The 17,248-nt window shown below is 57.7% G+C and overlaps 1 protein-coding gene across 4 annotated transcripts in view; it reads right to left on the minus strand.

Moving 5' to 3' along the window:
- ABR (ABR activator of RhoGEF and GTPase) overlaps positions 1-17,248 on the minus strand; it is a 210,958-nt gene that overhangs the window by 101,345 nt on the left and 92,365 nt on the right. For all 4 annotated transcript variants that reach the window (XM_039475784.2, XM_039475785.2, XM_039475791.2 and 1 more), the window contains exon 2: positions 11,988-12,172. In XM_039475784.2, the coding sequence (XP_039331718.1) occupies positions 11,988-12,172 (185 nt within the window). The remainder of the gene's footprint in view (positions 1-11,987; positions 12,173-17,248) is intronic.

A 17,248-nucleotide genomic window follows, 5' to 3' on the forward strand; every position in this document is an offset into this window, starting at 1 on the left:
CCGCCTCCCAGGCCGCACCTCCTTCCCAGGCCGCACCTCCTTCCCAGGCCCCGCCTCCCTTCCAGGCCCCGCCTCCCTTCCAGGCCAGTGGCAGGCTACCTCCAGCCCCTGTGTCCTGCTGGGCTCTAGGTCTGGCCCCTGCCCCGTCCCCTGGATCTCCTCACTCGGAAGCCCCGGCCCCAGCCCTTCCACGCCGCACATCCAGACCACGCGAGCCTTCCTCCTCCCGAAACCAGCTTCCCCTTCTGGCTCTCCACTTCCGTCTCGGGTGAAGAGACTCGTCCTGCGAGTCTTCCTTCCCCCAGGCCCCACGTCCCTTTACCCCTTTACCGAGTCCTTCTTCCTTCTTTTCTTTTTCCAAAGCCACCACCCCCCCAACCCCCCCAGTTCTAGAGCATCTTACTCCTGCATGACCACACGCACGTTCCACTTGGGCTCCTGATCTTGTCTGCGCATCCGTCTGTCCATTCACTCACACCCAGAGCAGGCCGGGTACGACACACTCAAGGCAGGACAGAGGCCCTGCTGCTCGCATGCTTTTGGTCTGCCTGGGGCCGGGACCTCTGAACAAACAAGGCAGTGTTTCGGTTTACCAGCCAGCCTGGGGGCTGAGGACAAACGCACTAACGCTGCCCGAGAGTAAAAGCTTCACAGGAGGGTGGCCTCAGGGCAGCATCTGGAAAGAGGGAAGGGTTTCCAGGCAAAGGGTACAAGTCCCGAAAGGAAGAGGTGAAGCAGCTTCAACCACCCAGCTTCAGTGGTGCACCTGCAATCCCAGGGACTCCGGAGGCCAAGGCAGGAGGATCACTGGAGCCCAGGATTTGGAGGCTGCAGTGAGTTATGACCACACCACTGCACTCCAGCCAGCCTGGGCAACCGAGCCAGACCCTATCTTGAAGAAAGAAAAAAGAACAGGAGAAAGGAAGGAAGAAAGAAAAGAAAAGAGAGAAAGAGAGAGGAAAAGATGAAACAACGAAAAAGAAAGAGAGAGAAAAACCCTGAGGAGCATGGCTAGAGGACAGCAGATGAACTTGAAGTGCCTGGAACAGCATCGTGGAGGGGGAGGGCTGTAAACTTCCCCATGGGCAATGAATGGGGCACCCACTGAGACTTTTTTTTTTTTTGAGACAGGGTCTTGTTCTATTGCCCAGGCTGGAGCACAGTGGCACAAACGTGGCTCACTGTAGCCTCTACCTCCTGGGCTCAAGTGATCCTCCCGCCTGAGCCTCCCAAGTAGCCAGGAACACAAGCACACACCACCACACACAGCTGATGTTTGAAATCTTTTGCAGCCACTGAGATTTCTGACACTATCAAGTCTAAATCTCTGTCTCCTGTGGACAACTGCCACAGACAGCCCCCTCCCCTCTCTCCAGCCCTCCTTCCCTGACCCAGCTGGCAAGCATTTGTTGACAGCCTGCTCTGCACCAGGTGCTGTGCCAGCATTCAGATCGCAGCCACGGACAGGGGACTCCGGGCCCACCCTTGCGGAGCTGACTGACCGTGGTAACTGGCTCCCGAAGGTGGTGTCAAGGGAGGGGGCAATTTGAGAACTCTGCAGCTGAGCTGCCCCTTTTCTGGAAAAGATAACATGGAAACACCTATTACGATTTTTGTTTTTTTTTTTTTTTGAGACAGAGTCTCACTCTGTTGCCCCGGCTGGAGTACAATGGTGTCATCTCAACTCACTGCAACCTCTGCCTCCGGGGTTCAAGCGATTCTCCTGCCACAGCCTCCCGAGTAGCTGGGACTACAGGCGCCCGCCACCATGCCCGGCTAATTTGTGAATTTTTATTAGAGGCAGGGTTTCACCATGCTGGCCAGGCTGGTCTTGAACTCCTGACCTCAGGTGATCTGCCCACCTCAGCCTCCCAAAGTGCTGGGATGACAGGCGTGAGCCACTGCGACTGGCCATAATTTATTATTTTTTTTGAGACGTAGTCTCACTCTGTTGCCCAGGCTGGAGTGCAGTGGCACAATCTTGGCTCACTGCAACCACTGCTTCCCAGATTCAAGGCATTCTTGTGCCTCAGCCTCCAGAGTAGCTGGGATCACAGGCATGTGCCACCACTCCTGGTTAATTTTTATATTTTTAGTAGAGACGGTTTCACCACATAGGCCAGGCTGGTCACGAACTCCTGACCTCAAGTGATTGGCCTGCCTCGGCCTCCCAAAGTGCAGGATTAAAGGCGTGAACCGCTGTGCATGGCCTAATTTTTTTTTTTTTTTTTTTAAGGCAGAGCCTGTCTCTGTTTCCCAGGCTGGAACACAGCAGCACAAACAGCTCACTGCAGCCTCCACTTCCTGGGCCCAAGCAATCCTCCTGCCTCAGCCTCCCAAATAACTGCGACCATGAGTGCATGCCACCACACTCAGCTAGTTTTTAAAAAATTTTTGTAGAGCTGAGGCCTTGCCATGTTGCCCAGGCTGGTCTCAAACTCCTGGGCTCAAGTGATCCTCCTGCCACAGCCTCCCAAAGTGTTGGCCACTGCGCCTCGCCTATGCGTATAGTTTATTGGTGGACAAAAATAAGGAGAAATGTGTAACTGACTCTCAGCAGAGGTTCTCTCTGTCGGATGCAAAGAGACGAGACTTTCTCTTTCTATATTATGTGTCTTTACAGAATTAGAATTTTTAGTGGTGTAATGGGAAAATGAAGTTAAAAAAGAGGTGCTACAATTGGGAACGAGCGTGGACTCTGAGGGAATCCGTGGCACCTATGAGCCGGCCATTGGGGAGTCACGGGAGGCTCTCTGGAGGAGGTGACGAAAATCTCAGATCTAAAAATGAGCAGTGGGCTGGGCGTAGGGGCTCATGCCTGTTATCCCAGCACTTTGGGAGGCCCAGGCAGGTGGATCACCAGGTCAGGAGTTTGAGACCAGCCTGGCCAACATGGTGAAACCCATCTCTACTAAAAACATAAAAATTAGTCAGATGTGGTAGCAGTTGCCTGTAATCCCAGCTACTCGGGAGGCTGAGGCGTGAGAACGGGTCGAACCCGGGAGGTGGTGGATGCAGTGAGCCGAGATTGCGCCGCTGCACTCCAGCCTGAGCACCAGAGCAAGACTCCGTCTCAAAAAATAAAAAACAGAGCAGTGGTTAGAGATGCCGGCAGGGCTGGGAGACAGACAGGAAGAGGCTGTGTGAGGTGGTGACGTGAGCTGCTCTGGCTGCTCCTGCATTCATTCTGCTTTTGTTTACTGAGCACCTACTGTGTGACAGGCACAGTACTGAGACCACAATGAGCAAAAGTTTTGTTCCAAAACCGACGAAATCTCTCTCTCGTTAGAGTTCGCATTCTAGGAGTTGGTCGTGAGGCCGCACAGGTAGGCAGGGTCACGCGGTCAGGTCAGACAAGGCCTTGACGGCTGTGCAAAGGGTTTGGGCTGTGCCCACGGGCAGAGGGAAGGTGCTGAAGGATCTGAAGCAAAGGTGTGAGGACATTCTTCATGCACCCTCCGCTGACATCAGGTGACTCTTTCTGAAACACGGCTTGCTCTGTGCCCAGCAGGAAGCCACCACGGCAGCTGAACAATGCTGTGGGTACCGGGTATGACTCACCCGCCTCACTGTTGACAGTAACCTCTCAGAGGGCCTAGCACAGTCTCCTCTCCAGGCCTTAACAGCTGCTGCTCCTGGGCTGGAAGCACCCTCTTCTCCCTGGCTCTCTGCTTCTCCCCGGCTCTCTGCTTCTCCCTGGCTCTCTGCTTCTCCCCGGCTCTCTGTTTCTCCCTGGCTCTCTGCTTCTCCCTGGCTCTCTCAACTTCCCTGGTAGGAGCTCAAGCCCCACCTCCAGACTGTATGAAGCTCCACAGCTCCTGGGCCAACAGGAACTGGCAGTGAAGGGCAGGTACCAGGGCAGGTGCAGCCACTAATAGAGCCACAGATGGAGCCAGGTCCATCACAGCCACTAATGTAGCCACAGATGGAGCCAAGTCCACTGCAGCCACTAATATAGCCACAGATGGAGCCAGGTCTACCACAGCCACTAATACAGCCACAGATGGAGCTGAATCCACCAGAGCCACTAATACAGCCACAGATGGAGCTGAGTCTACCAGAGCCACTAATACAGCCACAGATGGAGCCAGGTCCACCACAGCCACTAATATAGCCATAGATGGAGCCAGGTCCACTGCAGCCACTAATACAGACACAGATGGAGCCAGGTCCACCGCAGCCACTAATACAGCCATAGATGGAGCCAGGTCCACTGCCACCACTAATACAGACACAGATGGTGCTGACTCCACCGCCACCACTAATACAGTCACAGATAGAGCCAGGTTCACCGCAGCCACTAATACAGCCACAGATGGAGCCAGGTCCACCATAGCCACAAATACAGCCACAGATGGAGCCAGGTCCACTGCAGCCATGAATACAGCCACAGATAGAGCCAAGTCCACTGCCTTCCAGACTACCCTGCTCCTCTCCCACCTTCTCCTTGTCTGTTCTAGTACAAGTCACTCCAAAATCATAGAGTTCAACTACCTAAAGCAATGCAAGCTGGGCGCAGTGGCTCACACCTGTCTTCCCAGCACTTTGGAAGGCTGAGGCGGGTTGATCCCAAGGTCAACCCACCTTAGTCTGAGACCAACCTGGCCAAATGGTGAAACCCCATCTCTACTAAAAATATAAAAATTAGCCGGGTACAGTGGCTGGCGCCTGTAGTCCCAGCTACTCAGGAGGTTGAGGGAGGAGAATCTCTTGAACCCAGGAGGCGGAGGTTGCTGTGAGCCGAGATCACACCACTACACTCCAGCCGGGGCGAAAGAGCAAAACTCCGTCCCTAAATAAATAAATAAATACATTAAAATAAAATACGTAAAGTAAAATAAAGCTAAGGTAGAGGAGAAGCCAGTACATGACACTGTTTATAGTGAAGTAAACTAAAACAAACAAAACGCCCAGCACTCTGGATCTAAATCCAGCTCAGCCTCTTGCTAACTATGTACCTGGGCATGTCATCCAAGCTCCCTGTGCCTTAGTTTCCTCATCTACAGAATGGGGATAATTACAGACCAGCTGGAGGGCTATCGGCCCAGAGGCACAGATCCCTGACGGGGCGTGAGGGTGGCAGGTGCTCCAGGCCAGGCAAGTGTGGGTCATCAGGGGAGATGAACAATATAGACAGGTGAGCAAGATCCCAGCCAGGCGTGAACAGGGGAGGGCCAGAGACTGGGGGAAAGAGAGGACCAAGTGCCAGAGAGGACGATGGTGGGCCAGAGAGGATGGGGGGCCAGAGAAATGAGGGCCAGAGAGGACGATTAGGGGCCAGAGAAGATGGGGGGCCAGAGCGGATGGGGGGGCAGAGAGGACGATGGGGGGCCAGAGAGGACGGGGGGCCAGAGAGGACAGGGGGCCAGAGAGGATGGGGGACCTGAGGGGATGGGGAGCCAGAGGGGATGGGAGGCCAGAGGGGATAGGGGGCCAGTGAGGATGGGGTCCAGAGAGGATGGGGGGGCCAGTGAGGACAGGGGGGCCAGTGAGGACGGGGGGGCCAGAGAGGATGGGGGACCAGAGGGAATGGGGGGCCAGTGAGGATGGGGGGCCAGAGAGGATGGGGGCCAGAGGACGGGGGGGCCAGTGAGGACAGGGGAGGCAGAGAGGACGGGGGGCCAAAGAGGATGGGGGGCCAGAGAGTACGGTGGGGCGGAGAGGACAGGGGAGAGGACGGGGACAGAGGGTCATAACCAAGGCACCATCTACCTACTCCCCACTTACCTCCTTCCCAACTGGGATAAGCCCAGGAGCCACCCTGACCTCAGTGTCTTCATCTACTAAACCGGGGCACCCCTTGGCTGGAGGACTTGGGTGGCAGGGAAACCCCTGGGCTCCTAGGACAGCACTTGGCACATGGGAGGGTCCAGCTCATGTCCTTCTCTTTGCAGCAGGGACCCAAGATCCAGGAAGGGAAGCAGGCCAGGCTGCTGGGGGGTGGAGGTTGAAACTCAAGGAGTCCCTGACCCCCCCCAACCGGGGTCTGGAGCCGCGAGGACGGAGTGGAGTGGCCACCATTTCAGGAGCTCCTGGCTCCTATGCAGCCTCTTCATTCACTATCAGCAACCTCGAATCCCAAGCCCCAAGCCCTCAGAGAGACCAAAAAGGGAAGAGGGGGTTCCAGTTCTTCCCAGCCCTGAGCGCAATTTCTTCCCACTGTTATCCCCTGATTCTTCCCAGCTTTCTCTCCTGAGCCTGAGTTCTTCCCAGCCCTGAACCTGAGTTCTTCCCAGTGTTATCTCCTGAGCCCGAGTTCTTCCCAGTGTTATCTCCTGAGCCTGAGTTCTTCCCAGTGTTATCTCCTGAGCCTGAGTTCTTCCCAGTGTTATCTCCTGAGCCTGAGTTCTTCCCAGTGTTATCTCCTGAGCCCGAGTTCTTCCCAGCCCTGAGTCTGAGTTCTTCCCAGTGTTATTTCCTGAGCCTTCCTTTGCTCCTCCCTTCCTCCTGACTGAACATCCCAGAACTACTTGGTTCTGTTCCACAAATACCAGTCGAGAAGCCCTAAGTGCCAAGAAGCTTCTGTTGGGGGCCACAGAGATGAACAGGGATTAAGGTCCTGATCTCACAGGGCAGATGCACCCCACAAGTGACCGTGCACACCTCCCAAACCGCAAAGGGGTCAGCAGTGGGGTGGGTGTGAGAGCTTCGCAAGGGAGGGCATGTGAGCGGGCCCTGGGCACTGTGTAGACTCAGGCACCACAGAAACCCGAGTTTCAATAAAGCTCTGGCCCTGCTGGCAGCACAGCCTTGGACAAACAATGACAACCATATTAATGGTTATGATTAAGAGACAGGGTCCTGCTCTGTCACCCAGGCTGGGGGACAATGGCTGCTCACAGGCGTGATCGCAGCACCTCCAACCTCCAACTCCTGGGCTCAAGCGATCCTCCTGCCTCAGCTTCCCATGCAGACGGGATTATAGGAGTGAACCACCACACCCAGCTCATCTCAGGCAAAGAACGTCAGCTCTGTGCCTCACTTTCCTCACCCGTAAGGTGGAGGTGGTCACAACACCTGTTTTACAGCGTTGCTGAGGGCCTTAAGTGAAACCACACACATCAAAGGTTCAGCACAAGCCTCTCTAATCAGCTGTGATGAGGAGGAGGAGGAGGAAGACGGGGATGAAAGGGATGATGGTGAAGATTTTTTTTTTTTTTGAGACGGAGTTTCGCTCTTGTTACCCAGGCTGGAGTGCAATGGCGCGATCTTGGCTCACCGCAACCTCCGCCTCCTGGGTTCAAGCAATTCTCCTGCCTCAGCCTCCTGAGTAGCTGGGATTACAGGAACGCGCCACCATGCCCAGCTAATTTTTTTGTATCTTTAGTAGAGATGGGGTTTCACCATGTTGACCAGGATGGTCTTGATCTCTTGACCTCGTGATCCACCTGCCTCAGCCTCCCAAAGTGCTGGGATTACAGGCTTGAGCCACCGCGCCCGGCGATTTTTTTCCTTTTTCTTTTGAGATGGAGCCTCACTCTGTCCCCCAGGCTGCTGGAGTGCAGTGGCGCGATCTCAGCTCAATACCTCCGCCCCCACACCGGGTTCCAGCAATTCCCCTGCCTCAGCCTCCCCAGTAACTGGGATTACAGGCACCTGCCACCACACCCAGCTAAATTGTTTTGTATTTTTAGTAGAGACAGGTTTCACCATTTTGGTTAGGCTGGTCTCAAACTCCTGACCTCAGATGATCTACCCGCCTCGGCCTCCCAAAGTGCTGGGATGACAGGTGTGAGCCACGCGCCCAGCCGATGGTGAGGATTTCAATTCACCTCCACCCTTATCTTCAGATTCTCCTGCAGGCTGAAGCCTGAACCCCAGAGTCTAACCCCCATTTCAATTTCACATTGGCAAAGCATTCTGCCAAACACCATCTCACAGAAACAACAACAGCTGTGAGGTTTGAGTATGAGGTCAGGCGGGAGGAAATTCTGAGCACCCTCACTCGACAGATGAGCAAACTGCAGCTCAGCGTGGGGTGACGGACACCTCTCAGGCCACACAGGGAGACAGTCATAGAGCTGGGACAAAACCCAGACCTTCTCGCTGCCTTGCGGCCCCTTTTCACTGAGCTTCCCAGAGGGGACACAGAGGACTCTCTGGCATGTGGCATTTACTGTAAGACCAGGGTCCTGGCTTAGGAGCCTACATCCCCACGTGTCAGCTGACACATGTCCTGGCCCTTCCTTCTCAGCATGAAACCGGGCACTCTCCATTGAATGCAGCCACCAGTGGTCTGTGGTCCCGGCCCTGCCATGGTGCCCTGCTCAGCCTGGACTCGGGGAGGCTTGTGGGGCAGGCCTTCGGGTTTCATCCTGACACCTCTGCAGGATGCCTCTTGGGGAGACAGACCAAGACAAGGGCAGAGAGCAAGGCTGTGGAAGGCGTGACGTGGGGGGAGGAGTGGTCCTGCCAATACCACAGAGACCCGGCTTCCCTGGGGCCACCCCACTCGGCAGAAAGGAGGCGGACTGCAAAAGCAGATTCAGTCGTTGTGCAGCTGATATTTACCAGATGGGGTCTTTGTGGTGCTTTGGTCCCCCAGCCCTCTACTGTCTGATGGGAAAAGTCTTGTGGGTCCTGGTGGCCCCGGGCTGTGTACTTTGGGGAGCCGGGCCTGGCGCTGACTGGGGCTCTGCGGTGTGGGGACACGTGCCCAGTGTCTCACAGCTAACGAGCAGGAGATTTTCTTTCCTTTTGAGATGGAGTCTCGCTCTGTCACCAGGCTGGAGTGCAATGGCATGATCTCAGCTCACTGCAGCCTCCACCTCCTGGGTTCAGGCAATTCTCCCACCTCAGCCTCCCAAATAGCTGGGATTACAGGCACCCGCCAATATGGCAGGCTAATTTTTGTATTTTCAGTAGAGACAGGGTTTGACCATGTGGGCCAGGCTGGTCTCGAACTCCTGAATTCAGGTGATCTGCCCACCTCAGCCTCCCAAAGTGCTGAGATTACAGGCGTGAGCCGCCGTGCCCAGCCTGTCATGGATTTTCATCTGTGCAAAGTTCGCATGTTTTCCACCCTGGGCTGCCGTGAGAGTAAGAGTGATATCCATTCCAGCTGGAAGTCAGCACACTCGAGGCACAGGAAGACCCAGTGTTTCAGTCCTAGTCCGGAGGCTGGAAAAGGCCAGCCCCCGGCTCAGGCTCAAGTGGGCAGGTGGGAGGAGCTCCCGCTTACTCTGCCTTTGTGCTGATTCGGGTGTTCCTTGGACTGGATGAGGCCCATCCACACTGGGGAGCACGCTCTGTTTTACTCAGTCTGCCAACACAGATATCAGCCTCATCCCAAATGCCCCATATTGGTCAGGCTGGTCTTGAACTCCCAACCTCAGGTGATCAGCCCACCTTGGCCTCCTAAGTGCTTTGATTACAGGCGTGAGCCACCATGCCCGGTCATACAAAGAAATTTTTAAGAATGAGTTGAGTCGGCCGGAAGCGGTGGCTCACGCCTGTAATCCCAGCACTTTGGGAGGCCGAGGGGGGTGGATTACGAGGTCAAGAGATTGAGACCATCCTGGTCAACATGGTGAAACCCCGTCTATACTAAAAATACAGAAATTAGCTTGGTGTGGTGGCGTGTACCTACAGTTCCAGCTACTCGGGAGGCTGAGGCCGGAGAATCACTTGAACCTGGGAGGAGGAGGTTGCAGTGAGCAGAGATCGCACCACTGCACTCCAGCCTGGGCAACAGAGTGAGACTCCATCTCGAATAAAAAAAAGAAGAAAAGAAAGAAAAAGAAAAAGCCTAAATCTCTGGCTTCCCATTGGCTGCATACTTGGGTGGGAAGGCTCAGGCCATGCAAGAGCCAGATATCTGAATGCCTTGAACAATTGTCTGATTTGGTTCACAAGTCCCCGCTGTTCCCAAGGTCCCGGCAGGAAGCCTGGCAGGGGTGGCGACCTGCTTGGCCAAATAAGCAAGCCAAGCTGCAGAAACCTCAGTCTTGTATTATTCATATTTTTAACTAAAACATCCCCAAGAACTCAGGAACGGGGGCCACCTCCCTCCAGGCCCCCGTGTAAATAGCAATACTAGCAGAGTCCACTAGGTGGGGCAAGTGACACACCAGAAGGGGCAGAAATGCTGCCCCAGGAGGGAAGGCAGGTGCACGGGGACAGAGCCTTTTCGGGGCGATCCCAGGCTGGACAGCTGCTCCCTCCTGCCCCTTCTTGTGCAGCTTGTAACCAACGGTGTAAACATCAACCCTGAGGGCTACAGCACTTTAGGGGCTGTCACTCCAGCGTCTCTGGATTTCAAGGTCCTCACACCAAGGCGGTCCCTGGTGAACCACCATGCAAAACACCAGCCACAAAAACTACGAAGCCTCGGAGCGTGACACCCGTGATCTGCCTCCCAACAGAAGAAACCTGGTGGCCTGAGGAATTATCCGCGCACACGGGGGCGGGGAGGGGGGAGTCAGCAGGGTGGTCATGTGACAAGGACACGGACTGGGGACAGGGAGCAAAGAGGGAGGTGGCCCAGCCCGGGGACAGGCAGCGGGGAAGACCCTACCCCACACTGGGATTCTGGGGATGGGCGGCGGTGAAGACCCTGCCCGCACCAGGTTTCCGCAGCATCTTCCATAGCACTTTCGCACAGCTGCGTTGGGCCCTGAGTCCCCAGGCCGGGCTCTGAGCCCTGCTGTGGTCAGGAGCTGAGGGCAGGGATAGGAGCGAGTCTCCTTGCTCTCCCCTGGGTGGCCTCCGTTCAGGTCCCCAAACACCGGCTCTGCCTCGCTGGGTTACTATTTGTATCCTGAGCCTGATGCTTCTGGGGGCCAGGGTGAAAAACCTGCCCCTGCAGGTCAGCAACACTCCAGGATGCCAGCTGGGGGTCCCGACGCCGACCCTCACCCTCACCCTCACCAGCCCCACCACCTCCCACCGACCCCCCCTCCACCACCACCACCACCAGCCCTTCCCAAGCCTGCCCTGCTGGGCTGTGCTAAGCTCTGCCTCGGCCTCCGTTGCCATGGCAACAATGTGGCTTCCCCCAAGTGGGAAGCCCGTTGCCAAGGCCCTGGTTACCAAAGGCTACAACAGCCCCCCCACCCCCCAAGTGTGAAGAGGGGGGTAAGAGCTCTGCAGGGAGGTGGAGGGAGGCCAAGGAGGCTGGCAAGGGAAGGGGCAGGGGGTTCTTCAGAACGGGAGCGTCCAGGCAGCCTCGGCCGGAGTGGGGGGCACGGGCTGCCCCAGGAGGAAGAGGCGGCACATGGCGTCTCAGGGATCGGTCCTCTGGGGAAGCCAGAAGGCAGAACGGAGAGACCTCCACAAAACACGCCCCGACGACCAGACCAAGCGAGGCCGCGCACTCCCACCGCCCCTGCCACAGGACTGGCCTGGATGCTTCTCCCAGCTCCGGGCACAGTCCCCCGGAATCTGTTGCTCGTTCAAGTGTCTCAGACGTGCCCACACAGCTGCGCCCGGCCAGCCTGGCCTGTCACCGGGAACAGCGTTAATGGCCAGGACGGCAAATCCCCCAGGCTCTGTCCCCGCCGGCTCAGAGCACGCGCCACACCACTTCCCCAGCACAGCTCTCATCTCCGTCACCAAGGAGAGCGACGCTGCCGGCTTTATTCCCTTCCAGAGTGGACGGACCGGGCCGGAGGGGCCGCTCCTTGCACCCCACTGGGAAGGAGAGCCAGGCACTGCCTCGGCTTTGCGGGGGCGGCACCCGAACACCTGGAGCCCGCAGGCCTGTGTGCAGCCCCGGCCCAGCCTGGGTGTGGGGGGCGGGAGGGGGGGTCCTGGTCCTCCCAAGGAGGGGCTGACAGGGAACAGCTCCAAGAGGCGGGGAGGGGTCCGGAGGCCTGGGGGGCAGATGGGGGCAGAGAAGAGAGACGGGCAGTGCTGGCAAAGCAGGTGGGAGGGAGCCTGAGCCTGAGCGAGCCCCAGACGGGTCCCAGCGTCTCCAGTCCCATCCCCTCGAGACCACCGAGCAGAGCCGGCCCCCCACCCTCAGAAGGAAACGCGGGGGTACCTACCCCAGGAGCCAGCCCCTCGGGCGGAGTCGGGGAAACGCGGTCACCGCCGGCCTGGCTGCGGGCGCTGAGCTGCGGGGACATGGTGGGCGACTCGTCGATGTACGGCATGGCCTCTGAGCCCTCGGGGGGCCCCTTCTGCTCCTCATGCCCCTCGGCGTCGTAGTCATCGGCCGCGTAGCTGAAGTCTGAGACAAGGAACAAGAAAGGCCACTGAGAATCCTCCACCAGGGCCGCCAGGGACTGGTAGCGCAGTGGGCGCCGCCGACGGCCCCCGGCTGCCATGGCCCCGGCTGCACCATCCGCGCCGGCCCGGCAGGGTCTGCGCGGGGTCGGGACCGGCAGGGGCTGCGCGGGGTCGGGGAGGGCGGCTCGGCTGTGGCTCCCCACGGAGCAGCGCGGCAGCCGCGCGTTTCAAGCTGCCGTTTCCTCTGCCTTCTGCCGAGTTCTGAGTGTACAAATTAACAGAGGGAGCAGGAGGCAGGACGCGTCCAACTCTCCTCTCTGAGTCACCATTCTGCTTTTTATAGGGAATAGGGGGTGGGGGCGGGCCGGGCCATGTCACTTCCCGCGGCCCTCCTCCCCGGGGAGCCGTTTGTCCCGAGCCCACTCCCTCGGGGGGCCGCGGGGAGCCCTCAGCCCTCGGAATGGGGCCCTGCGCAGAGGACGGCGCCCGGGCAGCAGGGCGTGGGCGGGGAGGCGGTACCCAGGCCTGGCAGGGACGGGGCGCCCCGCAGACTCCTCGGAGCCAGCGCTGATTTCCATCACTCCAAGGCAGGTTTAGCTCAGAGGAGGGAGGAAGGCAGGCAGCCGGGGACCTGAGCCCATTAACACCCCCCACCTGGGGCTGCCAGCACCACTCGGGCTCCAGAGCCCAGGCCCGGCGCACCCCCCTGCAGTGAGGGGTGTGCAGGACAGTGAGGGGTGTGCAGGGCAACACCGGGGCCTTCACACCTTCCCAGGTTACTAGGGCGGCCTCGGAAAGGCCCCTGCACCCAGGAAGACCCTCCCACCGGCCCCAGCCCCTTGGCCTGTTTGCCTCTGCCAGCCGTGACCCCCAAAGCCAGGAATGGAGAGTGTGGGGTACTGCTTCTGGTGCTGGCGGAGGTATGGACGCCCCCCACACTCACCACGGAGCAGGGGTAAGACTCCGCACAGAGCGGGCACTGCCAGCCGCGGGTACTGGAGACACCATCACTGTGCCAGTCCCCCAGATTCCCTGGCAGCCCTGGGGCCAGCAGAGCCTCCTACACAAGGGACTGCCCAGTGGCGGCAGCAGCGTCCACTTGTTAATCTCTCCCCGAGAAACTCCAGGCTGACTCCCGCCAGGCAGCTTTGGGTCCTGCTCCGTGTGAGGGGCACTGGCTGGGCCTGTCCTGTCTGCCAGCATGGATTCCCCCAGCTCGTCCTCCCCACAGCACACGGCCTCCTGGCGCCCTAGTGAGTCCTGCCCCTTTGTCCTTGACCCCCTGGGGCAGGAGGTGCGTGCCCCAGCACCCATGAACCAACCTGTGGCAGGCTGTTGGGGAAGCACATGGAGCGAATGAATGAGTGGAGGAACGCACCGTCTGTCGGGTCTGAGGCTTCTGCCAAGTTCTCCACCAGGCCCAGCCCTTCCCTCTTCTGCTACAACACACCAGCCCGCAGGCAGCTGCAGCCGGAGAACAGTGTCAACAGGTCACCAGGACACCTGGCCACGGCCATGCTCCAATCTGGCCTTTTGGCAGCTGAGCGCCACCCCAGGCTTGCTGCACCTGCTCCTGTCGGCTGCCTGTCCCCGTCCCTCAGATGAGGCCCCATTCAGCTGCCAGGGACATGGACTGTCTCTTCCCTAGTCCGGCGCGTGCATGAACCACAGGACCCAGAGACGCCCCTCCCCCACTGAGACGCGTGTACACCACACACCTGGGCGGGACCCAGAGACACCCCTCCCCCGCTGAGACGCGTGTACCCCTCACACCTGGGCGGGACCCAGAGACGCCCCTCCCCCACTGAGATGCGTGTACCCCTCACACCTGGGCAGGACCCAGAGACGCCCCTCCCCCACTGAGATGCGTGTACCCCTCACACCTGGGCGGGACCCAGAGACGCCCCTCCCCCACTGAGATGCGTGTACCCCTCACACCTGGGCGGGACCCAGAGACACCCCTCCCCCACTGAGATGCGTGTACCCCGCACACCTAGGACATTAGGCCCAGTCCCCGGAGACCAGGACGCCTGTGCCTGTGGATGTCGGGATGTGAACTGGTCCTTCCAGGGAAGGAGGAAGAGGCGTAGCAGCACCCAGTTGGCCAGAGTCTGTCCCCATGAGTGACACAGAAAAGCCGGGGAAACCGACCCTCCGAGAAGGCAGGAGCCCTGGGGAAGGAAGATGGGAACCTCCTGGGCAAAGGCTTCAGGCTCCGAAGACCACGGGTGGGCATGCTGCGTAGACAGTGGCTTGGGCACCACAGCTCAAGAAAGAGCTAGCTCATGTGTCTCAGATGCGCCCACACAAGCTGTGCCTGACAAGGCTGCTGGCTGGCAATATCCATTTCCCCTCCAACTAACAGAAACCCTACTGTACTCGGAGTGGCAGTGCACCCGGCAGCCAGTTAAAAAACACCTTTCGTGACGGTGTGGGCCATATGATTAAGTTCTGGCCAACGAGATGTTAAATGGATAGGTGTGGAATTTTGAAAGAGACTGATTTAGCCAAAAGGTTCACTACCTGTGCCGTCCTTGTTCCTCCTTCTGTTCCTGGTTTGGAGAGCAGATAGGATGGCTGGAGCTCCAGTAGCCATCCTGAACCATGAGGTAAGCCAGAGGCTAGAGGCCAGCACTGAGGATGGCTAGGCAGAAAGCTCAGAGTCCAGGCCACTGACGGCACAGTGGAGCCCACCCCAGGACGACTGATCTACCTCAGGACATTTTTACACAACAGAAAGAAAAAATGCCAATGCTTTTAAAACCACTGGTTCTTGGTTTTTCTGTTATCTGCAGTGAAACCTAATGTAACCAACTGATCCAGGCGATTAGCCTTGACATCCCCGCTTGGGTGCTGTTCCTGTGACCTTCACTCTTCCTTCCCAGGCTCCTTGGCCAAATATTATTTCTCTAACCACTCCTTAAAAATTGCTGTTCCCAGGGAGGGGAACATCACACACCAGGGCCTGTTGGGGGGTGGGGGGCAAGGGGAGGGAGAGCATTAGGACAAATACCTAATGCATGCGGGGCTTAAAATCTAGATAATGGGGCCGCGTGCAGTGGCTCACACCTGTAATCCCAGCACTTTGGGAGGCCGAGGCAGGCAGATCTTCTGAGGTCAGGAGTTTGAGACAAGCCTGACCAACATGAAGAAACCCCATCTCTATTAAAAACACAAAAATGAGCTGGGTGTGGTGGTGAGAGCCTGTAATCACAGGTACTCGGGAGGCTGAGGCAGAAGAATCACTTGAACCCAGGAGGTGGAGGCTACAGTGGGCTGAGATTGTGCCACTGCACTCCAGCCTGGGCAACAAGAGCAAAAATCTGTCTAAAAAAAAAAACAAGACAAAAAATCCTAGATGATGGGTTGATATGTGCAGCAAAGCTCCATGGCACATGTATACCGATGTAACCAACTGCACACTCTGCACATGTATCCCAGAACTTAAAGGAAAATAAAAAATCAGTGTCCCTTACAGATCCTTAGAAGAGAATATCGTCCATCAGTGAAAGGGTACAGCAGCACAAATGGCCCCCAGACATGACCCCGCACGGAAGACGCGGCACGAAGGGCATATCCTCCACGCTTCTGCGCATGCGACACTCTGCACACACACAACCAATCCATGGCTGAAAAAACTCAAACTCACGGTTCCCTCTGGGGGTGGTGTGGGGACGTGAGTCCACTATACTGGGAACGAGGAAACTGGGCTGAAAATTCTCCGTATCTGGACGGGGCTTGAGATACACAAACAAATGTGTTCATCAAGATCTATCAGGTGGTGCACTGACAACGTATGCGCTTCGATAAACACTGAGCTCTAGCGAACGACGTGCTGGAATGCCGAAGAGAAGTGCACCACTCTGCAACTTACTCTGAAATACATTAAAAAGAAGCTGGCTGGGCGCAGTGGCTCATGCCTGTCATCCCAGCACCTGGGAGGCCGAGGTGGGCGGATCACCAGGTCAGGAGTTCAAGACCAGCCTGGCCAACATGGTGAAACCCTGTCTCTACAAAAAACACAAAACTTAGGTGGGCATGGTGGCAGGCACCTGTAATCCCAGCTACTTGGGAGGCTGAGACAGGAGAATCGCTTGAACCCGGGAGAAGGGAGTTGCGGGGAGCTGTGATTGCGCCACTGCACTCCAGCCTGGGCGACAGAGTGAGACTTTGTCTCAATAAAACAAAACAAAACAACAAAAAACAGGTGGAATGCTGCTGTCCACAGGGAGGGAAAGACGGATAGTGTCTGATCAAGCAAGTGTGGAAAAGCGGTTGCTGCCGAACTAGACAGCAGGTGAGTGGTGTCCACTATGGAATCTTCCAACTTCTCTGTGTTTAAAGTTTGTCATAGGAAGAGGATGGTAGTGGTCGGGGACTCGTCCTCGCCAGGCTTCCGTCACCCTCCTTCACCTTCCTCTCCCACACCATGTTCATACTCCCGGGAGAAGTGTGGGCTGCGGGCTCCTGGGCATCTCCACCTTCGGGAACCTCAAACTCAGCCTTTTCCTGAAGTTAATGCCCCAGACCACTCACACAGGAAAGCTGGGAGTCATTCAGATGCCAGGTGCCTCCCACTGCTGCCCCTCACCCCTGTACTGTGAAGTGACAGCCCCCTGGCCAATTCTCACAAGGACAATTCCAGACTCTCCCCACAGTGCCGGCTGTGCTGGCTCGCAAATCAGACCGTGTCCCTACCTGGTTCCATAGCTACCCGTCCACAGCTGCCCATCCACAGCTGCCCATCCACAGCTCCCCGTCCACAGCTTCCCATCCACAGCTCCCCGTCCACAGCTGCCCATCCACAGCTCCCCGTCCACAGTTGCCCGTCCACAGCTCCCCGTCCACAGCTGCCCGTCCACAGCTCCCCATCCACAGCTGCCCGTCCACAGCTCCCCGTCCACAGCTGCCCGTCCACAGCTCCCCGTCCACAGTTGCCCGTCCACAGCTCCCCGTCCACAGCTGCCCGTCCACAGCTGCCCATCCACAGCTGCCCGTCCACAGCTCCCCATCCACAGCACCCCATCCACAGCTCCCCATCCACAGCTGCCCGTCCACAGCTCCCCATCCACTTCAG

Source organism: Saimiri boliviensis, chromosome 17, assembly GCF_048565385.1.
Source record: "Saimiri boliviensis isolate mSaiBol1 chromosome 17, mSaiBol1.pri, whole genome shotgun sequence".
Lineage (NCBI taxonomy): Eukaryota > Metazoa > Chordata > Mammalia > Primates > Cebidae > Saimiri > Saimiri boliviensis.